The following is a 27,422-nucleotide window of genomic DNA, read 5'->3' on the forward strand; positions in this document are numbered from 1 at the left end:
GTTTTTTTCCATTCGCTGCTTAGGTTTCACCTTCAGTGCTCAGTCCCAGCTCTGGTTACGACAGAGCTTTGTTATTATTGGCCAGCATGGCGACCAGCATGCGGCATTCACGAGAATTGATAAAAAATAATAATAATAATAATAATGATAATAACTTAAGGATGTGTAAACAGAGAGGGGGGCGGGGCAGACACACCACTTGACTCTAGAAATGGGCGCTACCTGGTATTTGGTATCGATCCGATACCAAGTAACTACAGGGCCAGTAGAAGTGTGAAGTGTGAAGTGTGAAGTGTGTGTGTGTGTGTGTGTGTGTGTGTGTGTGTGTGTGTGTGTGTGTGTGTGTGTGTGTGTGTGTGTGTGTGTGTGTGTGTGTGTGTGTGTGTGTGTGTGTGTGTGTGTGTGTGTGGGCCAGGCTGAGCATACCTGCAAGTGACAGGGCAACGTCAAAAGATGAGGAGGAAGGGGGAGCAAGGTGTGATGCTCCGCAAAGTGTGATGCTCCGCAAAGTGTGTGTGTGTGTGTCGAGGGGAGCGCGCTGAGTGGGCGGGCCAGGCTTAGCGTACCTGCATGCTTACATTACGAGCATTTGGCAGACGCTTTTATCCAAAGCGACTTACATTACATTACATTACCACCCTTCGCAGAGGGGGGAGCAATTGAGGGTTCGGTGCCTTGCTCAGGGGCACCTCCCTCGGCAGGCGACCCTCCGGTTCCCAACTGGAAGCTCTATCCACTGAGCTACTGCCTCCCTGGACGAAACGGATGAAACCAGCTTATTTATTCAGAGTGATTTACCGCCGCGTTGTCTCCTGAAGGAACGTCAAGGGAACAGTCTGCTTTCAGATAGATGTTGATGGGAAATCCAGGAATGAAATGGACGGCCAGGAAAGGAAAAGGGAAAACAATTAAGGTTGATTGCAGTCATGGAACATTTTTGAATTTGTTTTTTATATACAGACAGAGGGGGAGAACAGATAAAAGAAAGAACAAGGGGAGAAATATTGATTGGAAAATATTGATTTGATCTAGGAAATGTGATTTACATGTCGACAAGATAACATAAGGAGATGAAGAAACGGTGACTTGAGCTGGTGACATATGTATTCTGTGTGTTTAGGTGAGTGACGCCACATTGTCATGGTTGTTAGCTGCTCATGTAATAAATACGTTTTCGCTCCACCCACCCACCCACTACCTTCAGTGCTCACGCTCACACACTGGTGATTTGACGAGCTTGAGACTCCGCGGACACACCGGCGCATGAAATGAGGCACTTAGTTCTTCTTCACCTCTGGCTCGCTGCGCATTTTCAGCCGATTCTTATTGTTGGATGCAGCAAGACGCCATTTCTGGGAGAGGGAAACATACCCAGACTTCTTCTGAGCAAAGGTAAGAGTTTCAAATCATTTCTAAATTAAACTGAATACGATAAGGATTCTGAGAACTATTGGACATAAATAAATCTAGCGCCTCCGTGACGAAGAAGAGTTTACAGAGGAGTTCAAATCCTCCTCGGTCTGCGTCTCTTCATCTAATGTTACTCTCTAATGGAGCGAGTTGATTTTCAAAGTACAAGGTTCCAGTTGCATCTTCTAGTTTTTTCCTTTTCAGATGGCATCAATACCGCATTGGAATATGATGTTTATCAGGACCATACGGTGTTCTTTTATGACGAGGAGTCTGAAGAGTTGTATGTTGGAGTAGCTGGCACTTTGTTTAAACGTGGGCTGGACAAATTTGATGTTATAGAGGTGAGTCATTCAAATCTATGTTTTATTATATTAGGTTGCAAAAAGTTGATATTATTCTCAGTAAACAGTTGTAGGTCCATGAGTCTGACATGGGGGGCAGGGGGGGTTGCATTGCAGCCCACTCATGATTAGTGGGCATAGTGTACCAGCTGTCTGATACAATGGGGTGGTAGGCAACTGCACACAAAAAAGCGCTGAAAGCTGCAACCTTTCAGTGCCAGATGATGCTGATTAAGAGCAGGTGGAGGGTGCAGACAAACAAACCGCAAGGGAAACATAAACTCTTAATATGAGGGTCCCTGCATTAGGAGGAAAATTGTGTAATGTTTGATGAAAGTGATGTCATTATGTAGGTCTTTGTGGATTTTAGCTGCAATTGCATATCTTCAGCTTTTGGCATTAACTTCAAATAAATAGTTAGACGACTGTTTTCCATTAAAGATAAATCCATTTGAATAGAAATATTGGGTGTGATGAGAAATAACATTGGCTTCATTTTAATCTCAAATATTTAATGAGGTCCAAAATCTCCATGTTTCTGGCTCCAGTTGTGATGCGAAAGTCCTCACCGTCTAAAACAAATGATAAGAAAGCTTCCAGCATCTTTTAAAACTCTAAAGAGAACAAGGATTTGAAGGTAACACAGGAGTTAAGGCTGATTTGTTTATTGCAGGGATTTCCCCTGGAGCAGAAGGAGCAGCAGCTGCCGTGCTCACAGGTCGGTCCCTTCAGAAAGACGCCTTGTGTCACTCTTCCCGAGAATCTGATCATAAGTGTGACTTTTTTCTAAATCTTCTTAACATCGTTGTAGGGCAGCTGTGCAAACGTCATCACCGTCATCGAGAAGCTTCAGGGCGACCTGTTTGTCTGCGGTACGAATGGAGTCAACCCGTGGTGTCGGAACCTGGTGAGTTGACGTGGCTGAATATATGTTGCACTTAATGTCTCTTCTGTTAAACATTTACAGAATTTATAGACGTTGGGGCTTGTGGGTAGCCTGTTCGTCTTCCTGGTAAGGGCGGATAGGATCTCATTAGTGTGTGGCTTGTGTTCAAGTTCCTGTGGTCTGATTAAACTTTAATTTAGGGGTCTTGAGTGGTGTTGGGTTTTCTGTTGTGAGGCATTTTTCCTTTACCTCTTCCAAACATGTCTAGACACACTAACAAACACGCTGCTTGGATTTCCGTCCTTTTCTGCTCTTTTTTTTACCTCATCAGACAGTCGTAATCTTAATCTCATAATATAAAACGTCTTTGTTGTTCCGTCTGCAGCCTTCCCCTGAAAACAACCAATCGCAGGACATCAAGATCTACAAGGCGGAAGGCATCTCTCCGGTTGTCCATACGCACAACTCCCTCTCCATAACAGTAGGTGTGTAAAATACAGCTTCTGGCACAACCGTGGAGCCGCCGCCGGTGTTGTTGAGGGCCTAAAGATCAGTTTCATGGAGGAGGTGGCACGCTTACGTAACACATCCCCTGCACACTGATATGCTAAATAATAGAACGTGTCTCTGCTATTTGTAGACGGGGTTCTGTATGCAGCAGCACCTTTGGATGGCGAGGGCAAAACAACACAGTTCAGAAGGAAACTGAGCGACACTGATGTGTGGATGGATGTCAGCTGGGTCTCAGGTGAGTAGATGGTGAAAATGAAATGGTTGTCATGCATGGAGGCACATAATTAGCTGATGTGTCTACGTCCACTAACACTGATTCATTATCTGGTTTGTTTTCCTTCTCCCTGCACGGCTTCTTGCGTGACACGCATTAATCAGAGGGCAGGCGGTGCAGTAAATTACCGGTTGGTTCAGTAAACATCTTCTTCATCCTCCTCCTCCTCCTCTTCTCACAGAGCCCACGTTCATCTCCGCGGAGTGGGTGAAGCGTAAGGAAGACCCAGACAATGAGAAAATCTTCATCTTCTTCCGCGAGAAGAACGAGATATCCAAGGATCGCCCAGACACCTACCCTTGGATAACCAGAGTGGCCAGAGTTTGCAAGGTAAAAAGACGCAAAGTTCATAAACAACCTTCTCATATCGCTATCAAGGGAACCCCACCAGACTCACGACAATTTAACACTACGCAAAAACAAAACGATCAGTTTCCCCTCGATTGATTGACGGTTATGCCTATGATGCGCTCTGCAGCTGCCTGCACTGTGGTATGATGTCATCCTGTAAAAACTATACCTATGAGATCATCTAACTAATTACATTACATTACATTACGATCATTTGGCAGACGCTTTTCTCCAAAGCGACTTACATTACATTACCACCCTTCGCAGAGGGGGGAGCAATTGAGGGTTCGGTGCCTTGCTCAGGGGCACCTCGGCAGGGGCTCCAACCGGCGACCCTCCGGTTCCCAAGCAGAAGCACTACCCACTGACTCCCTAAATTTTTTTTTTCTCTTTTGTCGATGACATCATCACTAACGACACTGATGTCATCCAGAGCTCTGTGTCCACACTACTGTGTCATTGCTACATAACCTTCAACGGCCGTGGCTTTCTGCCGTCGCCCTGTTTGTCAACCTACTGTCTCTTCAGGGGTTCAGTTTCTCTCTCTCTCTCTCTCTCTCTCACACTTACTCTCTCTCTCTCTCTCTCTCTGTGGTGTGTGTCTCTTACTGCAAGAAAGACGCAGAGTTCACTCGAGGAAACCCAACAAGTGAAGTTCATCCTCAGCAGCCATATTCTTGGTCTCATATGAGCTCCAGTCAGCAAATAATGAATAAAAATAAAAGCGGTTAACCCAAGAGGTTATTAGATTTTAGAAATGTCCACTATTGCTTAACGTTGAGGGCACACAAGTTCATTGAAGTTTTCACTGGAGCAAGCAAAAGGTGCGGCTGCAGAGTTCAGCATCTCTGTGTGAGGCACCGTCTGCTGTTTTTCTGCTGAATTTGCATGACATGCAAACACAAATGAACACCGGTCTAAATGGCGTCCTTCTGTTCTTGACCTTTAATCATTGTTTCTTCCTGAAACACTTGCAAAGATCAGCCACTATTTACCGGCAATCTGTGTTTTTACTGCTGCTACCATTACAGCCTCTGCCATTACTCACCACCTGTGGGATCGGTGGTGGCTCAGCTGTCTGTTGCAGGTTTCCTCTCACACTGCTAACCTGGCACAGCATTGGCTGCTGCAGTGAAAGAGCTTTGTTAGGCTTATTTGATATCTTTGCAGCCCTGTAAGGAGGGCGAAAAGCGCAAACTATCAAATGACTCTCCTGAGATTCTTCCTGCTCTAATTTGCTGATGATCATTTTGCAGGTAGACGAGGGCGGACCAAAGCTACAGCTCCAGCAGAAATGGACGAGTTTCCTCAAGGCTCGGCTTGTCTGCGGGTTTCCAGACGAGTGGCTGTACTTTAATCGCCTCTTAGGCGTGTTTGTCCTGCACGCCGAAGACTGGAGGGAGACCAGGGTCTACGCTCTCTTCACAAGCAGCTGGTTCGACACTTTCTCTTCCCTTATTATCAGAAAACAGAAGCAAACTTTTGAAAGCTCAGCATTTCTTCATTTGGGCTTGTTTACCCAACATAGCAACTCTGCCTCAGGGTTTGATATGAACTCGTTTATATACTGCATCAACCAATAACATTGAGGGTGAAGACTTAAATTAGACTTAGATTTCAATGGCAAATTAAGTAATGGAGTTTTAGTGTTGTACTTGTAGCTTTAAGCTGAGGTCTGTGTGTGTGTAGATATAGCCGTCTGATGTTTGTTTTAGATTGCAAAGTGATGAATCTGAGCGCGACGTTGATGAAGCTCACGCAGATTGATTTTTGAAAGCGAGATGCCAGATGTCAACATTTGGATAATGGGTTGCCGTGGCAGCATCTGCTCTATATTGAATGGAGCAAACCAGATCTCCTGTTGGAAGTAATTCATTTACAAAGGTGATCAGATGTGTGTTGTTGCTGTGGCTGATTTGACACTTGTCTTCTAGGAAATCTACAGCAGTTTGCGTTTACTCCATAGAAGCCATTGAGGACGTATTTGCGACCTCAGACTTCAAGGGCTCCAGCGAAAACCCTCCAAGAACTGTAAGATCGTTATTCTCTTCAGTTCAGGGGTGGTGGGGGTTTGATGCAGCTTTGTCCAGATTCTGACAAAGACTTTCCTCTGAGGGGGTTTTGGTTTTTCTTCCACAGCTTGATTTAGTGCAGGCGCATTTAGTCTGCCACATGGAAATAAGGTTCAAAATAGCAAGAACATTTACTCCATCATGCTGAGCTCATTGTGTCCTGATCTCACATAGTTGTGGTCCACCCATAGTAACGCATAAGTGTCTCTAAATATCCTGCCCTGTCCTGTAGTCATGAGATAAACTGTTCCCCTCTCCTCTCACGTGTCCAGCACTTCCAGCTTGAGCCCAGTCTGTATATTCTGCTTGTAAACTATAAGCTCTTTCAGCTTTATACACCTGGAACACATTTTTCCAGAGTAGACCTAAAACTGTACAGTTTATATTCTCACTTCTTGCCCCTGTGCCTGAGCCAAGCGACCCTCTTGAATGTTTTGCTGCGAATCACAATGAGTCGTTTTTGTGCCAAATCTTTGACTAATGCGATGAGATCTGATCTTCCTTTCTGGTCTGCCTTACCTCACCAGCACAATGTATGTTTCCAATCTGTGAGGGTCAAGAGAAGGACAGTAGGTGTGTGATACTCCACTCTGAGAGTAAAAGGTTTCTCTGTGTGTATTCCAGTGCCGCAAAAACAGCAAAGCTACTCCGACTGCCACTCTGAAAGTGATGAAGGAACACTTTGAGATGAGCACCTGGGTTCACTCCATCCACCCTAAGGCTCCGTTCTTTGTGAGCAGCAGCAGCTACACCAGGATCGCTGTGGACAGAGTTCAGGCGGCCGACCAGAATACGTACAACATCCTGCTCCTGGCCACCGGTATGTCCTCGCCCGGAACCCAGACTTTATTCAACACGCAGACCTCAGTATTGTTGTAGTTCTATTTCTGTGCTGATCTGGCTTGTCAACATGCTCTGTTTGTAATCTCCACAAAGGACAATGGGCTAAAAATATAGCAGAATGTAACATGTGCAAACTGAACTATATCATAACAAAACATCACTATCCCAAAATTACAACCGATACTACAAATCAACAGAAGGATGCAAGAATTATCAACAAATATACAATTAAACAATTAGAATAAAATAGATTCTCGAAGTGGGAATAGACCGGCCCTGCTGCTGCTCTTGTGCTCAGAAGTAGCTCAGTGGGTAGAGCTTCCGCTTGGGAACTGGAGGGTCGCCGGTTTCGAGCCCCTGCCGAGGTGCCCCTGAGCAAGGCACCAAACCCTCAATTGCTCCCCCCTCTGCGAAGGGTGGTAATGTAATGTAAGTCGCTTTGGATAAAAGCGTCTGCCAAATGCTCGTAATGTAATGTAATGTAATGTAATGTAATGTAATCGAACAGATTCTGGAAAAATCCATAAAGTGTTAGAGGTCGACTCCAAACCTTTCATCATCTCTGAAATGCAACTCTTTGAAACACAACTCCCCAGCCAGTCAGCCATACAGTGGATGCATCTGGACTCCAAAAAGGTGCGGCTCATTGAAAACGACTTCAAAATGCAATGTTTCACTTTTGAATTCAGATGTGGATGGGAAGCCTGTGAAGTGCTTTTAATGATCTTTGATTTGTTCTTTCCCTTCTCGCTCTCGTGGTCAGAAAAAGCTAATGGTGGGCTTCCCGGAGAAAATCATGGAGGTGGACCTCCAGAGGTGTCAGGAGTACAACAAATCCTGTGAAGATTGTGTTCTGGCCCGTGATCCATACTGTGCTTGGACTTCATCTGGATGCAACCCGACTGTCCCGTAAGTTTGCACAAACAGGAAACAAGAAGCTTGCAAACGCCTATTTTCTATATTCTTCATTATTATCTTCATCCTCTGCCCATGTGTTTCCACAGCAGAGGCATTCAGAATATCATGGTAGGAAACACAAGTGTGTGCTCCACAGCACAAGAAGGTAACCAATGATGTGCAGCTGCTTCCAAATCCTGTTGGTATTACACACAAGCACTTTGTTCAAATTTGGTCACATCTCCATTTTCCTCTCTTCCTTCCCTTCAGACTCCATGAAGGTCAACAGGAACAGAAGAGGGACCCTCTTGCTATCATCAGTGGGTTTGTGGAGGAATCACAGCGTGCCCCTGGATGTCCCCTTCTATCTGTGGTGTCCTATAGACTCTTATCACGCTAACTACACCTGGGAACACCAAGGTGTACGTGACGGCATCCCTTGTCAGCAAATGCAATCGAGCTGCCTGCACCTCAACCCTGCCATGTCCGAGGAGGACTATGGAGAATACATGTGTGTTTCCAAAGAGAGAGACTTCACAAAAGTGGTGGCACAATATCGAGTGACTAAGCAAATAACCCACAACCCTGACCACAATGTAAAGAGTAAGACCAATAGTGCCGCAGCTGTTGTGCCGCAGCTGTTGAGGACGTTGACTGGACCGCTTCTTGTTCTTGTTGGGGAATTTTTCACGTAGGATTTCTCAAATCTAACTCCAGGCCATTTGTGATTGTAGTTTGTTCAGGCCAGCAATCAGTCCATACCAGAGGAATACCAGAGGAAATCCTGCCTAACACCCGTGAAACAGGAAAGCTGCTCATATGAAGTTAAAACAGTAATTGTATGAGCGGTTACTCAGCTGTGTTTGGTGGATTGGTTGTATTCTGGAATTCTGCAGACACACAGCAGGAGTGTCCCTTTAAAGAGGAGCCAAGCAGAAAGAGGCCTCCTGGTAGGTCAGCAGAGCAAGCAGAGATGAAAGGGAGCAAAACAGGTTGAATGGTCTGTTTGCTTTGAAGGGTGTGTTCGTGTGTTTGTGTGTGTGTATGCGTGTGTGTGTGCTCATGTGTTTGACTGACCAAATCCCACCATCAAAGCATCTTGGTAACTACCTCACATTCCCACGCCTCACTTTTCTGGCTGTTTAGGGAAGGGTGGAGCGTTCAGCGCCCCTTCCTGTCCAATGTTCTGCTCTGCACACACTCCCCTAAGCTCCAGTGTGCATTAATTGGGGGAATTCTTGGGCGTGATTCATTTAATCAAACACCCCATATTGGTAATGTCAGCATGAATCCTCAAAGGCTACATCCGCCCCAAACCTGCAGAAGAGCTGATGTGCGACGGTTGCTGAACGTTTCCACTGTCAGGATGCATCTGTGTGTCTCTTAACATCTATGATGCCTTTCAATCTATGCTAATGACCTTACAGTGGCTTATTTATATCAAAGCACATTCAATCCTTCCATGTGTAAAGACAACTACTCTAAATATATTTATTATTACTATTTTGGTACTTTAACTTATATTTTCCTATTTCAATGGAAGTTGAGATATGCTTTGCGTTGTTCCTGTGATTAAAACAATGATTGATCTGAACCTAATTTGTGTCTCACGTAATTTGAAGGATTTGTAAACACTGAACAGATGAAAAAAAATGATAAAAGATAAGACTAAATGGTTCTTAGATGTATACAAGATTAAATTCCCCAGCAATTCCTCAGCATGCAATTAACCACACAGTCTGTTAAGGAACCTTTCAGTTTGATTCCACTTTTAACACTTAATACTGGCAACTGCAGCGTGAGCACATCTTGTTTACGGGAGGATGAACTGTAAATGAGAGACTCCCTGATCATAAGATTCCTAGACGGAATGGGCTGTTGTCTTTTGTTTGTCTGCATATAACCCCTCTCGCTGCTGTGCTGTGTTGCTTGTATACAGTTGGTTGGTGCTGTTGGACCATTTACCCTAAGTAAGGACTGAAGAATAACAATTTTTACAGTGATTTGAGTGTAAGAACTTAGAACATGCTCCCCACCCAAAACCACTCCAACCAACATTGCCCAGCCTACATTCCTGTTGGTTTGGTTGGTTTTCAATTACAACACACTTCTGCTTTTGATACTGAGTCCCTACATTAAACTGAAGCGTAGACACAAGTTGAGACACAAGTTTTGTTGTCTCAGCAGTGTAACACACCACAATAACAGAAGGCCACCCACAGCTGTTCTCTGAGTCCGATCACTTGGAAGATTCTGCAGTCTGGTGCTTAAGCTGGAGGTGACGCAGCACCTGTCTCAACAACACTCTGGTCTGGTTGGCTGATCCGCTGATGAGGTCACTGGTGCTTCAGGTGGAGCCCTAAGAGGTTTAAGTGCGCTTGTCTGGTGAGCAGCCGAGCTTCCCTACTTAGTCATGAGATGAACTCTCTGCTGAATCTGCGGAATGAAAACAAAAAGGATATATTTTGTGTGGTGACAACCTTTTAGTTTGGCTTCTTACGTTTTCATGCGGTGGTTTTCCATTAGGCCAGGCAGCAACTATCAGCACCACCGAGACAAGGCGCCATTCAATCGGCTTCATTGTCTGGGATTACAGTGACCGTGAGCCCTTGTGTGTGTTTCCTGGCAGGCTGCCGATATGAGTGCATCAGACCTTGAGCCCCAGAGGTCTGGGAAATGTAGCTCCTGCTTCAGCATCTCCTTCCCGTTGTGCAACCAAGGTCATGGGAGCAAAGCCAAGATAGAGAAACGTTTGAAAATAAATCAAAACCCAGAAGTTGAAATTGTATTTATTTTGATTGGGCTTTATGACTTTTGGCTGCTTGGGTGGAATATGACGATGTACAATGGGTTTGAAATATTCTGTAAGTTTCATCACAATTGAATAGCAGTTATCGAAGAGAAACCTAGACCTTAAAACTCAACACAAGTAAGGAGAAATAGGTGATTAATTTATAAATGTATTACATTTACACACAGCATGTTGAAGAGTGGACTCCAGTGCAGTCCCAATCCCACAGGGTTTCTATCCTGTAATGCGTTCTCCCAGATTAATTATATAGAACGATATAGAACTTGGAGTGTTTGGGGCTCAAGTTGGACTTTTAAGATCCTGAAGATTCTCAATTTACAAGAAGGACGCTGTGTGTAATTACGTCTCCTTCACGCTAGAGGGCACTATCCTCACACAGGACGTTCGTTTCCGGGTAAAATACATTCACAAGAGATAACAAATGTGTACAACTACTATTATTATTATTATTATTAACTACTATTAACTATTATTATACTTTTAATAAAAGTCCTCCATATTATACTTGCTGACAGACAGTAGACTGTTGTGAATGTGAGAGAGAGAGAGAGAGAGAGAGAGAGAGAGAGAGAGAGAGAGAGACTGACTGACTGACTGACTGACTGACTGACTGACTGACTGACTGACTGTTCTGCAGATGCACCACAGGGTGGCAGTATTTGTACAGCAAATGAGGTCGAAGCGCCTCCTGTTGTGACACAAACGAAGAACAGGAACAAACTACAGTGATTCATGATGAACAACGATGAGTGATGTTGATTTTTAAAATAGGCTTTAAATTAGGACGACGTTGTGAATTTTAAACAAATCTTAGGGAATGTTTCCAGTTTGGTATCATTTGTCCTGAGGCCCACAGCTCCACGGATTTCAGCCTGGGCTTCTTCCCGTTGTGCTGTGGCTTTTCCGTTGTTGTTGTTTTTGTTGTTGTTGTTGTTGTTATCGTTTATCGTTACAGCCAAAAAAATTAATCCAGGCGTCACGGTGCTAGCAGAGAATTCACTTAACGAGGATTTGTTGCAGTCAAAAGTCCAGACAGGTGGATCGTTGCATTGTGAAAAGACTCCATGTCCATGTTTTTTCTGCAGATTGTTTAATTCATCCTATTTTTATTCTCTCAAATGTAGCCTACATAAAATCCAGTTCTTTTTCATTCTTTCGATCCTTTTCATCGCGTTTTGAAACTTAAATCAAAGACAATGAAGCCAAACCGAATGAGGTCAAAGATGAGACTTTGGGCTGAGGTCACTAAATTAATCATCAGATCCTAAATTATGAATATTCTTTGAGGGAAGGACCCGGAGCTTCTGTATCTTTAATACTGAGGAGAGAGAGAGAGAGAGAGAGAGAGAGAGAGAAAGAGAGAGAGAGAGAGGGAGAGGGAGAGGGAGAGAGAGCAGGGAGAGCAGGGAGAGGCTGCGCGTTCACGACCCCCCTTTCCCCCCCACAGCTCGGCAGCGGCGGGAGCGCGCATCGCATCTCCACACACTCCTGAGCGGAAAACACGCCGTCGGACCGCAACAGCGACTCACCGGGGGAAAATGTGCCCTCCGCCGCCCCGCACCAACGCCGCAGAGCCCCGCCAAAGTCGTGCGAAAGAACCCAGCACATGCGACGACTCGATGCTTTCCGGCCATTAAAAAGTGTTTTCAGAGGACTTAAACCCGCGGGAGTGATTTATAAAACCTCAGGAACTGGAAGTCAAACCCGGACAGGTAGGATGCTTCAATAGTTACAGGAAACAGTTTATATGATGGGGAGGAGATCAGCCGGATAGATCTAAAGTGGGGGTGGATGCGGTGTTTCCATGAGTGCAGCCGGGTTTGATCCGATGTGAGATGAGTTGGAACACTTGGACGCAAAAGTGAGAGTAGAGCGTTCTGAATACGGGTCACGTCAAACGTTTCAGCACCGCGGACAGAGACGGGTTGCCCGCAAAGATCTGAGCTCGGGACAGCGCCTGGTCCTGAATCTGCTGGAAGTGTGTGTGCGTGTGCGTGTGCGTGTGCGAGAGCTTGTGCGCGTGCGTGTGCGCGCGCGCGATACAATGAAGCGCATCAGTGTCCAAAAGTCGTAAAATGTGCGTGTTTATATGTGTACGGCGAAAAAGGGAAGTTTTTATCATCTGATACTTGAAGTCAGACTGTGTGGCAGCAGCAGCAGCAGCAATAGTGTTAAATAGAGTTAAATATGATATAATGCAATGCTCTGATGCAACATTTCATTGTTGAGCCTTCATAACCTATAGAAGCATCACACACACACACACACACACACACACACACACACACAAGCCAGTAATACACATCTGAAGTGGCAGTGATATGAAATGCATCAAGGTGTCCTGTTACATTACTGCTGGAGTCTATGGGCATAATGGATGTAAACTGCAAACCTAACATTTGGTAATTGATACTTGCAGGTGCAGAAAATGGCGAGAAGGCTCCTGCAGCTCCTGGCTTTGTGGACGGCCGTGATTAGCTTTGTGCAGTGCTGTCCAGAGCCCTGCATCTGCTTGGATAAATATGCCCGGCAGTTTGCTGATTGTGCGTACAAGAATCTACTTGATGTGCCTGTAGATCTGCCCTCCAACATCACCACCCTGAGCCTTTCTGCCAATAAAATCAAAATACTGAAAAGCAAAAGCTTCGTCAATGTCACTCAAGTCACCTCCCTCTGGCTTGCCCACAATGAGATAGTTACCATAGAGATGGACACCTTGTCCCCCCTGGTCCAGCTTCGCAATCTGGACATCAGCTACAACAAAATTGTGAACTTTCCGTGGGAGGATCTGCACGACCTCGTTGCCCTGCAGCTGTTGAAAATGAATAACAATGAAATGATTTTCCTCCCCAAGGACGCCTTCTCCAACCTCAAAGAGCTGAAGTCAGTGCGTATCAACAACAATAAGTTCACCACTATAGCACAGGGAACCTTTCATGCTCTCTCCTCCATGTCCCACCTTCAGATTTGTAACAATCCCTTCACCTGCTCCTGCAGCCTGGAGTGGCTGAGGGATTGGATCCCAACAACCAAGATTTTAGCCCCTGACTCAAATTGTGTTGTATGCGACTCCCCTGCGCACCTGAATGGCACAATGGTTACAAAGATGCCCAAGATGGACTGTAAGGCCCCTACTGTCGCCATAACCTACCAGCCCAACATCGAGAATACAGAGCTCTACGAGGGGTTCATGGTCATCTTAAACTGTGAGACAAAGGGGAGCCCCAGACCACAGGTCAGTTGGGACGTGACAGCCGGAAATCAGAAGTTTGAGTTCATATTACCATCCAACGGCGTGAACAGCGATTTACCAATCAACGATATAACAACTAACAATCGATTCCTCGTCTTTCAAAATGGCACACTCATCATCCCCCGCATGAGCAAAAAGGAAGATGGGAATTATAGCTGCTCTGCCATAAATGATTTAGGGAAGGCAGAGAGCGGTGTTAAAGTGGTGATGGCAGGCACCCAAAAACACGCCAGCAACTCAATGCTGGATTCCACCGTGGACAAGATCCAACCGTCTGTTAACAAGCCCTTGGGGCCAAAGACCTCCAAAAACAATGTGATCGACTGGGCAAAGCCTGACCAAAAGCCCATGAGCAATCCCACAGGCTCGTCAGCCAAAACCGGAGGCAAAGACCAGGCGGCGGAGAATCCCACAGTGTCAAACAACTGCGGCATAAGAGACGGCAGTGAATACATCTCCAACCACGCTTTCAACTTGACCTTGGACGACCTAAAGCAGTACACGTTCGATTTTGGCGTCATTGCTTTGGAAGTGTCGGAGACGGAGGCCAAAGTTCAGCTGAACCCGCTGCAGCTTCCCAAGTCCAACCTTCACCTGAGTCAGAGTCAAAGCTTGGAGACGGTGAACAAGGAGCCCTTCAGTCTGATCCAGGCCTCGTCTGATAAAGCCCCACTGGACATGCTCTACCTCTGCATAAACACTGGTAATGGACACTCCATGGTTCAGTGGTCCAAGATAGAGGATGGAGTTAATGCCTACCGCTTCCACGGTTTACAGCCTGGCACCAATTACACACTCTGTCTCACCTATGGGGGGCAGGACTGCCAAGTCCAAGTTGTCTTCACAACAAGGAAGAAGATCCCCTCCCTTCTTATAATCGTGGTTGTCAGCACTTTCCTGCTGGCTTTGGCCACCGTCCCTTTACTGGGAGCCACCTGCTGCCATTTGTTATACAAGTACCAGGGGAAGACATACAAGCTCATCATGAAGGCTCAGAATCCGGATCAGATGGAGAAACAAATGGCCGGAGATTTCGACCCCAGGGCGTCTTTCGCAGGGTCGGAGAAAACCTTCAACCCCAGTGAGTTAGGCGAGGGGTTGGGCGAGGGGGATGGAGAGGACGCGGAGGGCGAGGGGGAGGCCGAGGGCAGCGTGGTGACGGAGTCCATCCCGGGGTCTTCAACCAAAACCAACCCGGAGGAGTTCGAGGTGGGCTCGGAGTACAGTGACCGGCTGCCGCTAGGGGCCGAGGCGGTCAACATCTCCGAGGAGATCAACGGCAACTACAAGCCGCCGAGCCGCTGAGCCGCTGAGCCCCGCGGACGGACGCCGGCGGGCGCACACACTGTAACATATACTTCTCTTTTAAGTAGCCAACATTCAAGCAGGTAACTTACCCAACATTACTGCACGGGAAAGCGATGGCTTCTGAAAAAAAAGGTGGATTTTTTTTTATTGTTTACCTCAGAAAGTACTCCGTCTGTCGTGTGGCATTTGTAGTCGATGATAAAATCAGAACAAGCAGCACTCGTCAACACGTGTTTACAACGCAGCACAACTCTTTACTATTGATCAGACCTCAAAACAAGGAGAATGTGGCGTTCAATTGTCTCCTTCACTCACACAGGGCACAGACTTTTAATGCTCATTTTGTGACATCGGGACCGATTTCTTTGCTTAAATGTGTTGTTAAAAGTGTATAGTTGCGGTATTGGAGCACAGAGAAGCTATAAGCAAAAAACAAAACATACGACTGCCAGAAACGTATTTTTGAAGCCATATGATTAAAGGAAAAATCAGACATCAGGGAGCAGTTACATCTTTCCAAGCTGTGAGCGTCTGTGCGAAACTGTCTTTAGCTTCTTGTACAAAAATAAATAAAATAAAAGACAAATAAAATAAAAACAAATCTCAGACCAATTATCTTCTCAGGCAATCAACCAAGATTTATAAATAAAAAAAATAAAAAATACTAATATTGAAAAATTAGTGACGCACACAGCAGCGCCCTGTTTGCGGTCCTCTCACATCAAAAAGGGTTTTTTCTAACTGTCGTAAAGCGTGTGGTGCTTTGCTTAAAGGGGTGAGATATTTACCAACAGATGTTATTACATGTAACGTATAAGGCTTTAAAAAAATGTGCGACTTTAACCTCTTAATCAACGGGTGCTTGCTTTGCTCTCGCTTTTTACAATGGTCCTTAAAGTGTCCATGGCATGTCACACGTGTTCCCTTGTGTGCTTTGATGAGTGTTTAGTCTATAGGGGCTGTAGGTGTTTCTGTCAGTCATGTGTTTTAAACATTATTCTCTTTTTCTACGACGGTCAGTGAGTTTCTGTGAAGCCACGACACAGTGGACGTGTGTGAGCGTCCGGCGGCTTCACTGTCTTGTAATTTGATGCTTAGTGAGTTTTTTGTGAACTGTTGTAAAATAATAATAAATTAAAAAAAATTAAAAAAAAAGTAATCGGTGATCTTTCGGGATTTTTTTGATATCATTTTATGTAAGTGGAATTAATAAAACATCTGAAACTTTATAGGTTATTTTTCTGGTTTTCTCTTTCACCGCCGGACACTGTTTAAAAATAAGTGAAATTATGTGATATATATATTTTGAAAAATGAATTTGTTAAGTCGACTCAATTTCACAACACAGTCAATTTGTTAGAAATGTAGAGCGTAAAATATAAACGTTTTATTTATCTTTTTTTTTCTTTTAAAGAGAGAATGACTCCTTAGTTGCTTCACTGTCCATTTATGGACAATGTACAGAAAAACAAAATGTCTGCGGCTTTTTGTCTCCTTTCTGTCCGGTTAATTCATTTCGCTATAACGAGCAGATCGTTGCACATCTGCATGAATCTACATTAGAAGGACGTATTTAAATCAGACAAATAATAACAAATAAAAGACGTGTTTTGTTTCAATTTTATTTTCACAGTAATCACAGGGAAACATGTGGGCGTTCACCTTTTTCACCCCAAATTGCTGCCACTTCAAATAAGAGACAGAACTGATGAGTAATTAAGAAAAGCATCAAGTGTTTTAAGACGTAAAAGGTCTACAAACGAAACAGGAAATACAAACCGTTTAATTTATATGGCGGCTCCTAGTCTGCTGCTGCCTGTTAATTACACCAAACGTGAGTGGAATTGAAATTGAACATGACTCACATTCTCTGAGCATTCATTCTGTAAGTTCATAAATAGTGAAATATTCTATATATAAATACTCTTTGAAAGATGATGCTCCTCCTTCCACATCCATGCTTTTACTTTGGGGGAGAAACACATTTGATTTACTTGCACTAACAACACATCGGCAAAGTGATCATCTTTCACAGTAATGCAAATGTGTATTGTCCCCATATAAGCCCATGAATGTGTTGAAAAGGACGAGTGTGGTTAGACTCATACACAAACAAGCACAGACAACGTGAAGAACCACCTAGACACGAACGTTCTTGACCCACGGCTGAGCTGTAAGTGCACTGACTGAACATCTACTGTGAGTACAGACTCTTAATATGACTTAACATTCACAGACCAGTTCATTAGATACACCTTCAGTCAAGCAAAAGCCCCACATATAATCCCATACTTGTGAGGTTTATAATGTTCAGATTGTGTTAATCCAACTCGACCCTCAGGCAGCAGTGTGTATTGTACTAATGGACACACACTAATACACCGTGTCACAATGGAACCATCACCACTAACCACAGCCTGAACGTTAGAACCATCATGAAGTTAGAATTGTCTATATTGATGCAATTGAATAGAAGTGTATGATGTGTAGGTGTACCTTATGAACTCCATGTATCAATTGTGGAAAAACCCAGAGAGACCTTGCAGCTGATCCTTAACCAGGGTCATGTTCACTTTCAGTTAGTGGCGTCGGCCTCAGTCTCCTTGTTCCCGGCCTCTTTTCTGCTCCCCTCCTTGGCACTGCGGTTCAAGCTTCCATTCACCAAGCTCTCTGCGGCCTGACGGTGGAAGTGCTTCCTGGTGCCCACCAGGGACGGGTTGTTGACCAGCGTGTAGAGGAGCTGCCAGTGCCGACGAGCCCTCTTGGCGCTGGACACTTTCTGTTTCTTCTCCTGATGGACCAGCTGAATCCCTGAAGACATGCAGATGTCATGTTAGAGCTAAACACGTGTGTGTGTGTGTGTGTGTGTGTGTGTGTGTGTGTGCTCTGCCAGCAGACACACACGAGGTCCTTTAACAGGCCAAGATAGGCTTTTCTACTTTAAACTGGCATGGGAGAGGGATCTTTTGGACAAAGGCCACAGAGGGCCATTGAGATACTACAGAAAGAGTAATAATAGAAAGCAATCATATTTTAATCCTCCGAGCATGGTTGGAGCATACTGGGCTTGGCATTAACACAGTAAAAGCCTGAACCCCCTGGGCAACATGAATATGAAACAGGCAATTAGAGTAGCTCTTCTGTGTAATCAGCTATTCCAGCACTAATCTTTGTAATACAATAGATTATCAGTGATAATGCATTGTTCTCTAGATGAAAACAAGCAGCATCACCATCATTTGTAATTGGATTCAGCTGTGCTCAGATACAGCAGTGGATTTCACAACAAACGCTGAATCCGGATGCATTTGCCTGCAAATTGCTCACCATAATGTACATCACTCGAATGTCCATCACTCACTTCCTGCTTGGATCAGTGTAACCTCTCTATACTGCAGATGGCACAGAACAAATCTGGGACAGTGACCTACAGAACTTTAGTGTCTAGAGTTCACATCAGTGTGCATATGCCAAAGGATGGGTGATTAGATGTGACAGATGTGATGGACACCAGCTGCAGGACTGTAAATGATTCCACACCCAGACTCAATGTTCCTGCGCCATATTAAATCAGAGGCGCTAAGCTTTCATCTCTTCGCTCGTGACAGACAGTGAGATGATCTCATTATGTTTTGGAGTGACCTGAGACTCTAATTCAAAAACATCTCTGGAGAAATCAAAGAACCCCGCACTCCTTTTGATTGTAGAGCTGAATCGTTATCGTTTACAATCAACACAAGTTGTTTTTGCAGATTACCAAGCTTGAGGTGAGTCATGTGATACATGATAAAGCATGTGGTCTGTCATATTGAGCTTTGTGTTACAGACCCTCCTCAGCGTCCCGCGTTCTCTGCACTGTGATGCCCTCCTGGCCCGCAGACTGCAGCAGCAACCCACAGAAGGCCTTCATCACCGGGTGAGACTGGCTCACCTCAATCTTCAGATAATGAGCATAGCAGCGGTAGGCTGGAGACAGACACAGGAAGGGGGTGGGGATTGGAAGGGGGGGGGGGTCACTCTCACTGGGCAAAAGCAATAAACACATAGGACCGCACCCCGTGTTGGCTCTGAGGCAATCGCACATCCTGGCCTTACAATCACACTTCTATTTTTTTTTACCCACCTGCTTTTCCTGACAACAGATGCCGTATAACTACAGCCATTTCGGAAATCGGTGTGTAATTAGAGTCCCTGGCATCGCACAGAATACAGATATCATGTGAGCTACACTGAGCTTGAAGCATACTTAAGTGGGTGGGATACACGTTTATGGCCTTTAAGTGAGATCAGTAAAAGTGCATTTGCTCATAGAAAATTGCTTTACTTTACGCTTTTACAGCAAAAAGAACCCACTGGCAACTGGAAAGGTGAACATTTTTGTAGGCTGAGGCTGTTTATATCAATGAATACACTCACATTTTGACTGAAACACAAAATTGTACCATCTATTGCACTTTTTACATTTTGTAGGAAAGGGAGCTAAGGTGTAACATTTGTATTGCAGTGAACTACAGTATATTTTCTATGCACAGGACAGTGAGCCTGAGCCGATGGGAGCGTTGCTGCAGTGTGATTGTATTGATCACGTGTCTACCTCACCTGGGTCAAATGCTTCCACGTTGCGGTTGAGCAGACTGATGTCCATGCGTCCCATGTGGACGATGTTGAACAGGGACGTGATGATCATGCGCCACAAAGCGAGCAGCACCCCGATTAGAACGTTGGCTGGAAACAGCAGGTACGTCAACAGAAAGAGGCAGCTCCTGTAAAAAAACAGATTAAAACAGATCAAACACACACGCTGCAAATGTGTTTGTGTAACTGAACATATAACAACAGATTCAGTGTGTTACCTGTTGTCCAGGTCTCGTGTGCCTGCTGTTTTTTTGATGAAGCAAAATCTGGCAGTAATGTGTTGAATCAATACAACCAAGACGATCATCAGCCAGAAGGGCCTGGAAGGACAAAATCAACACTTGTTTCCTTTGGCAATATAAGGAAGAGAGAAGGCAAAGCAGTTCTATGAGTGACAGGACAATATAAGGTCCAAATGTATTTCTACACAGCATGAGGGAGGGAGAACAGCGGCCACAGCTTTATGACCAGAACCTCTTTTGAGAGTTTTGCATCACGTCAAATCAGTGATGTCATTTTATCAAACCATAAAAGATTCTGACTTATTCAGTTAACAGATGTGTTATGGTTGGGAAAGTCATACAAGCGTGAGAGCAGAGACGTTACAGCAGGGAGTGACAGGAGTGAAACAGGATGTGGATGTGATCACACCCACCACATTCTCCTCATCATCTGAAACAGCAGCAGATTCTGTCCATGCAAGACAGGTACAATAATGAGGAAGACGGCGACCAGAAGGCTGAGGAAGAACACCATGGTTTGGACGATCATGCCTGAGGGGTGAGATCAGAGACACTTCAGACACTTTGCCCAACATCAATCAAAAGGAGACACTTTACATCGCAGCATTTCTGGCAAGAGGCAAACAACAAAATCCCATTAAAAAGCGAGAAATGGGGAAAGATTCTGAGGAACAAAAACGTGTCTCTGTGTTACAGCTAAATGCGTTAGGAGAGCGTACCGAGGCAGATGTGAGCTGCAGAGAAGCCGGTGTATCCCATCCAGCAGACCAGCGCTGGCCGGGACGCCCTGATGTTCCTGTGGCAGTTGTAGACGTTGTAGATATCTCCTCTGTACAGCCCCTTCAGGTTTGACCTACGGCGGGAAAAACGCCATCAAGTCAACGAGACGCAAAGCAATATGACATAAATTAATCCATAAAATTGTGTAGTCAATTAAAGTTGTACATTAGAGTGGGATTAGATACAAATGCAACTCATTTCTTATGATACGGCACTTTGTAGGATAAAGACACAGGATTTCATTTCTTATCTTAATAGGCATTTTCAATTCTACTGCGGTTCACTCAGAGCAAATGCTATTCTGTCCGTCTGGATGATTAGCCCTCTATTATGTTACAATAACTCAATGGTGTGAATCATTACAGTATAATGAAAGAAGCATCATAATGGAGCTGTGCGGTGTGGATGTTCTTGAAAACATTTATTGGAGAGAAAAATAAGAGAAATGGAGGCGTTTATTCTGTTCTAGTCCTCAGACTCACCGGTGCAGAACCATGGAGCGCATCAGCATGGCCAGGTTGACCAAGCAAGACAGGGTCATCGCTGAGATGTAGCACACTGTCACAACACAGAGCACACGGCAGCCTGCTTATGTTTGTGGAGATACAAGCTTCTCTCTCCTCATATGCAGCTAATATGGATAGTGGGTTATGGTGAATATTCAAACGTATGTGAGAGAATGGTTAATGTTATCAGTATGTGTGTAGTCGGTAAGTACTTCTGTGATGATTCTACACATCTGCTTTGCTTTCACTCACCTTCTACACACCACATGTAATAGACCACTATTCGGACCACTTCGTCCCGATCAGGAGACAGATTAATCCTGAAGCCAGCTAAAACGTTGGCGATATCTTGATCCACTCCCATACGGGCGATTTGTAGACTCGGCACAACCCCCATGATCAGTAAGAGTCCAATCTAGAAGTGAGAGGGGCATCTATTGGAAACATGTCCAGCTTATATTCTCCATCAGCACCATGGTGTGTTAAGACTGAAGGTTACCTGATACAGGGATATAAACGATACTACAGCAGATACTGCCAACTTCAGTGGGAAACGGAAAGCTGGTGGAAAGAACAGGAAATGTTATGGAATTTTTAAAAGGCAGACAAAACATGAAGGCAAAACCAGAAATGGAACAAAACCAAGAATCCTATGTACCGTCCTCTGGTGTGTAAATGTACGACTTCACAGCATCAGCCATTCTTTGAGTGATTTTGGGCTTTTCTGTACTCGACGGGCTGAGGGGAAAGAGACACACACACATACACCCACATAGTTACAAGTCTGGATACTGTATAAGCGCAGTAATCATGATACTGACCAATCAGGGGCGACCAGTCTCACCTGATCTTGCTGCTTTTCTTCTTCAGAATTTTCTTCACGTATTCTCTGTAGTAGCTGCTGCTTAGATCCTGACAGAAAAACAGAAAAGAGAACATATGAGGGTAATTTGAAGGGAAATCAAAAGAGCCAAAGACAGCAGCAGGTATGACGAGGCAGCGATTTGAGTTTAGTATTCATCATCTCCTACGTCCGTGTGGCAGCTTCGGACACAGCAAATAAACAATCAGAAAGTCTAATGATGACTAGTTCAAAGCTGTGATTGCAAACCATGAATCCTGACTAGTAATGAGATCTGGTTTAGTTCCTGTGGGAGGGGACGAGTCAAACCCAGGGGTAATGGCCTCGCCTAGCATCTCAGCACCCACGCTGAGCTTAGCATCGCATGAACACAGCATTGTGTCCATCAGAGAGAAAGCAACGCGACCTTTTCATAATCTGATCATGAACATAACGTAAACCAATTACATCAAATCTACTTAAAATGATTAGGCCGCTGGCATGCTGCAGTGGAGTTTCATACGCTGCTTTGCCTGCAGCGTATGAACACACAAAGCCCCCGGATTAGTGTGTAGTGTACAATGGCCTCTCACATGCACGAGTTCAGACCAAACGTGTGATTTTTTTTTTTATATCTCCCTTTTGTGTCCGAGCTTACAAAATAAGAAATCTGTACCGGCAGTCTTACTCGTGTGTTATGTGTAATCAGCAGGACGCACAATCAGTGTAATTAGAGCTTTTCGGGCCGACCTGGGACATGAAAGAGAACTTGCTCTCCGATCCGAACTTACCTCGGTGGCATTGTTTTCCTCTGTGCCCTTTAAGCCTTTGAATAAGAGAAGTGGATACTGGAAACTGAGGAAAGCCAAGCAAGCGATCTGGGGCAGGCTGGAGAAGAGGGAGAAGTACGTGTGTATCTGCAAGGCAAAAGGAAAGAAGACTTTAAATCACACAAACTCATCAGTTTGGTATCAGGCAGCTGACGGTGGGATAAACAAAATCCACGTCATTATTCAAGGAAGAATTACCGTTAGACAATGTGTCTCCTTTACCTACAAACAATAAACTGATTAAGTGAGACAAAGGCTCTTCACAAACAGACACTGGAACTAATTGTTTTGAGTCTGAGCCGTTCATTGCACAGAATATCCAAGCAGCTAAAACTTTGGGTGCAGCCAAGGATTTCACCTTAAAAGCTCCACATTCATCTATTCAGCCTTCCTTGTTTTGGTAATGAATGAGCATCCAAAACTTTAAATATCAGCATTCCACCCGCTCTCCGTCTGTGCTTTAGTGTCATTAAGAACTGTTGCAGTGTTATTATTATACCTGAGTCGTTTTAGGGCAGTCGATTTTCTGCCACACCAGAACGACAAAGTGCGTCCAAGACAAGAGGCTACCGAGAACATAGCCAACTTTGTTATGTAAAGTGCCACATGCCAGGAGAGGGTAGTATAGAGCGGGGTAGTAGAACAGGCCCAGGATCATCCAGCTCTCTGCAAATAACAAAACAGTGTGAAAACCCGCAAACATCAAAGCAATACGTTCACGTTCCAGCGCCACACGATCCTTAATGCCAAATTACAAAAGCAAACTTTATCTCTAAAAATAACTTCAGGATCACAGAGTGTAAAATAGCTGGAATAGATTTCCTCCTCTGCTGAACTTTCTTCTGTTTGGGGATTGTGTGAAGTAGCAGGGGATCAACTCCTTAAATTCTTATGTAATTTCATTAAAAAAAAAAAAAAAGCTTCTTACCAATCTTACAATCCCACGCCTAAGTCCAAAATAGCAGAGACACGTGGAAACAAAACAATCCAAATACATAACACGCATGTTTAACTAAATGATGTGAATGGAGGTGACCTCTACCTGTAATGACCCCTATGTCAGAGCCTTAATGTCGGACATGAGCACTCAAAACAGGGACAAAAAAATGAGCAACTGATAGTAAAACAGAGGAATCATTGTTTACATTATATTGTCAAAAAACTAAAACTAAAAAAGCAAAAAGAAACATAAAAAAGCCTCTGCTGCAAAAGCCAAAGACTACAGGACCAAGATGAGCTCCTCACGTTTGTTCTCCGAGTTGGTGGAGAAGGGGAGGGGATTTGGTGACATCACCAGGCCGCATAGTTTGCAGAAGAGCACTCCAAACACAGCCACTGCCAGGCCCTTGTGCTGTGTATGGTCCAGGAAGTTGACTGGACTGTGAAATCAAGCAGCAGGTATTTAGAGCACACGCGTTACCGGCTGTGTGTTTGACAGAAATTGTTTTTCAGCAGGAATGATCGCACCGGAGGGCCGTGCTGGTGTTTTTTTTACGTTTTAGCACACAGGCTATAAATTGCGTATTTGTCAAAGTTATTTTAAAGTTTTATTTATGTGTTTGCAGAGTATGAAGGCTCATACCTGGAAACTTCCTAACACAAATCACAGCAGCTCCACTGGAGCAGAGTCGGGGAAGTTTCTTGCTCAAGGGTAAGTCAGTAGAGGTGGTAATGAGAACCTTGATGTGTTATGTTATTATTGTGCAATAATGTGCCAGTGTGGTAGCAAGCAATCACTTTGTTGGTGTGTTCAAGTGCTTCTGGGAAAATCTGACATCCTTGTTTTGAAAGTGAGCTGCCAAATAGTAATAGTGTCAATGAAAGAAACTACAGGATTGAATTCAAACTACAGCACACAAGGTGGTGGTGCTGGTGGAATTCCTCCCTGCACTACAAGTGAATGTGTGAATGTGTGACAGTTGATTTTCACGCTGTAAGAAAAATAAATGAAAGCTGAATGAAGGCAGGGAATCTCCCCATAATCTGTGATTTGCTTCGGAAAGTATTTGTATTTAACTTTCTTAAATATGGAAAAGCACCAGCATGGCCCTGTGATAGTCCTGAGCTACTTAATGTCACCTTTAACGACACGATTGTGCAAAATAAGAGCTAAAACAGGGGCTCACCTGAGTAAACCTGAGAGTCCTATCTGTCTGTCTCTCAGCTTTGTACGCCTGGCTAAGATTGCCAGGATCAGCATGACAACGAGCTGGAGGAAGAGACCTCCGTTAGCAAATAGCAGGGTTGAGACAACGATAAATAAATAGAGGGCAGGCCACAGAAGGCCGCACTCATCAGTGAGGATCAGTGGTCAGTGACCTGCTGTGACCTGTGACACATTCAGGAGAAGAACGAGGCATGCGGACCACCTACTAAAATCTTTAACAAGTCAGGAAAAGAAGAGAAAGTGAAGAGTCTGTGGGTATTTCTGTGTTACATATTGGATTAGTGATACCTTGATACATCATGAAGCAATCCATACTTCTGGTAGTAGTAGAAGTGAGTGATTGAGTGATAAAGCACAAAAGGAAACTCACAGATATTGCGGCGATGCATATATGGTAGAGCCTGTCGTCAGCGGTGGGGTCGCATGGTGGGATTATTCTATAAGGAGAAAAACATTCACGTTTCAGAGGAATAATCTCAAACTCAAGGCTGTTGAGTCACCGAGCATACGTGTACCTCACTAAACCTCTCACGCGTCTAAACCTCTCACACGTCACGCTCGGGACCATTTGTTGCTGGAAACTTCGCTGTAACTGAAATCCGACAGCAGAGATTTGTGTTTTAAACGGATTGTGTCAGCGTGACACGGGGGAAACAACAAACCTCCTGTACACTGGAGGAGCAGGAATGTACAGTCATGGGGTAATAATCACAAGTATTATAAGTCTGATGTAAGTAATTAGGGGAGGCTCGCAGATGTTGTAGATGTACGACCTGGTGCACAGAGGGAGGAACTGCGTTGTGGTGCCTTATTTCAGTACAGTTCCACACACACACACACACACACACACACACACACACACACACACACACACACACACACACACACACACACACACACACACACACACACACACACACACACACACACACACACACACACACACACACACAGTATATGGCCTGTAGATGCAGAGAGGATGTCATTGGAGTTTTCACAACAGCGTCTCACCTGCCCAAGCCAATGTATAACTTGGCGGTCGGATAACAGCCTGGCACAAACACAGGCCATTTGTAAAACTTAAGGCACAGTCAAAATTCATATATTTCAGAGCTGAGGAGGAGGAGGAGGGGTGGAGGGACATTTCCACTGTTTACACGAGCAGCAAAAACAGCATCAAAGCAGCCAGTTAAGCTCGGTAGTGACCCACAATAATGGCCACTCTACGCAATGAAAAAAGCTTTTCAACCCCAGCTTTTCCAACTATAACTCACTACAGTGGATTCACTCACACGACAGCCAGATGGTTTATTAGTTAAACATGGCTGCTGGTGATAAACGATGACACAACATTAAATACAATTTGTCGTATCAGTAAATAAGGCTGTCCAATTGTAATTTTAAAATACACGACTAGAACTAACTGAATATACTTTGTGTGCCCTGTTGCATTGTGGGATGGGCCAGAAGAAGAGAGTGATGCCCGAATGACTTTCTCCTCTACTGGAATTGGCTCAGAACCCAGTTTTTATCTAACTTTATCTACTAACAACAAAAGAACTGGTCGCTGAGTTATCAGTTAAACTAAAACAATCTGTATTTTGTGTGTGTTGGCTTTTGTCACACTCTGTTCCCCCATGTTATTGTATTATCTGAACAATGAGCATTCCTGGAGCAGTAATATGACATGTGAAATGAAACTGATGCCCGGAGTGAACAGAGGCAGGGACACACTGGCATTAGACTGTGAGGCAGTGTGTGCCAAGTGTCACCTTAAACCTCTGAGGGAAACCATTATCTCACCGCAGAATTGTTCAGAAACAACAAGGAATTGAGCAACCACTTACACACCTTAAACATGAAACAATAGACACATTCATTGTACTATTACCCTGATTACCCTGTTTTTCAGACAAATGATGACACTTTTCACAGATTCTCTTTAAAAACATTCCTGAATAAACTTAACTTAAACTCAGCAAGTCAAACCTGGAAACATCAGAATGTTAAACACACATGAAGAATGTACTTACTCGTGTTTAATTTTGGTTGGCAGTGGATCTAGATCGGGGTACTCATAATCCACTAGTGCATCCTTATCCATGGTGCTGTCTCTTTGTCAAACAGATCCAGATTTACTAAGGGGCTAAATCACTTCAAACGACTCTACTAGTCTCTGCAATCTCCTGAACATAAAAGCAAAAACAAAAAAAGTGCCACTGAAGTTTCCCCAAGTTGCACTGTGGTACGGCGGCAGTGCCCCTCTTGTCCCCCCGTGCTGGGTCTCCTCTTACTCTCACTGTTACGCTCCTACTCAGCCTGTATTCAGGTGTCCTGGTCCAACAGTAGGGCTGAGAGTAATGTGACAGGTCCTGGCTGCAGCTGGCTGCCTCCACCCTGCAGGCCTTTTCTCAGCTAAGGGTTACCACCACCACACTGGGAGCCTGGAAAGAGAGAG

At 44.5% G+C, this 27,422-nt stretch overlaps 3 protein-coding genes across 4 annotated transcripts; 2 read left to right on the top strand and 1 right to left on the bottom strand.

The window, feature by feature from the left end:
* Positions 1 to 830: 830 nt before the first annotated feature.
* sema7a (semaphorin 7A (JohnMiltonHagen blood group)) lies at positions 831 to 9,189 on the top strand. 2 transcript variants are annotated; one of them, XM_076140515.1, is made up of 14 exons: positions 831 to 1,392; positions 1,615 to 1,754; positions 2,428 to 2,472; positions 2,566 to 2,661; positions 3,026 to 3,125; positions 3,281 to 3,388; positions 3,609 to 3,757; positions 5,035 to 5,213; positions 5,713 to 5,809; positions 6,475 to 6,670; positions 7,202 to 7,329; positions 7,457 to 7,602; positions 7,701 to 7,756; positions 7,861 to 9,189. In XM_076140515.1, exons 1-14 carry the CDS (start codon positions 1,269 to 1,271, stop codon positions 8,283 to 8,285), a joined length of 1,989 nt encoding a protein of 662 aa, XP_075996630.1. In that variant the 5' UTR covers positions 831 to 1,268; the 3' UTR covers positions 8,286 to 9,189. The 2 variants fall into 2 exon arrangements, with proteins under 2 accessions (XP_075996630.1, XP_075996623.1); XM_076140508.1 differs by having other exon boundaries at positions 833 to 1,392; positions 7,698 to 7,756.
* Positions 9,190 to 9,514: 325 nt separating this feature from the next.
* On the top strand, positions 9,515 to 16,173 carry islr2 (immunoglobulin superfamily containing leucine-rich repeat 2). The gene is made up of 2 exons (XM_076169519.1): positions 9,515 to 9,975; positions 12,822 to 16,173. The coding sequence occupies exon 2, from the start codon at positions 12,831 to 12,833 to the stop codon at positions 14,958 to 14,960; it is 2,130 nt and encodes a 709-aa protein (XP_076025634.1). The 5' UTR covers positions 9,515 to 9,975; positions 12,822 to 12,830; the 3' UTR covers positions 14,961 to 16,173.
* A 1,365-nt stretch (positions 16,174 to 17,538) lies between these two features.
* Positions 17,539 to 27,068, bottom strand: stra6 (signaling receptor and transporter of retinol STRA6). Its single transcript, XM_076139910.1, has 17 exons — positions 26,998 to 27,068; positions 25,335 to 25,401; positions 24,924 to 25,006; positions 24,043 to 24,176; positions 23,297 to 23,463; positions 22,759 to 22,884; positions 21,971 to 22,038; positions 21,785 to 21,864; positions 21,626 to 21,687; positions 21,379 to 21,541; positions 21,103 to 21,178; positions 20,560 to 20,693; positions 20,254 to 20,371; positions 19,817 to 19,918; positions 19,563 to 19,726; positions 18,792 to 18,929; positions 17,539 to 17,774 (listed from the first exon to the last, which is right to left on the bottom strand). The coding sequence occupies exons 1-17, from the start codon at positions 27,066 to 27,068 to the stop codon at positions 17,539 to 17,541; spliced, it is 1,989 nt and encodes a 662-aa protein (XP_075996025.1).
* Positions 27,069 to 27,422: the final 354 nt, after the last annotated feature.

Source organism: Genypterus blacodes, unplaced genomic scaffold (genome assembly GCF_046128005.1).
Source record: "Genypterus blacodes isolate CSIRO-AG114 ecotype Tasmania unplaced genomic scaffold, CSIRO-AGI_Gbla_v1 ptg000015l_1, whole genome shotgun sequence".
Classification (NCBI taxonomy): Eukaryota; Metazoa; Chordata; class Actinopteri; order Ophidiiformes; family Ophidiidae; genus Genypterus; species Genypterus blacodes.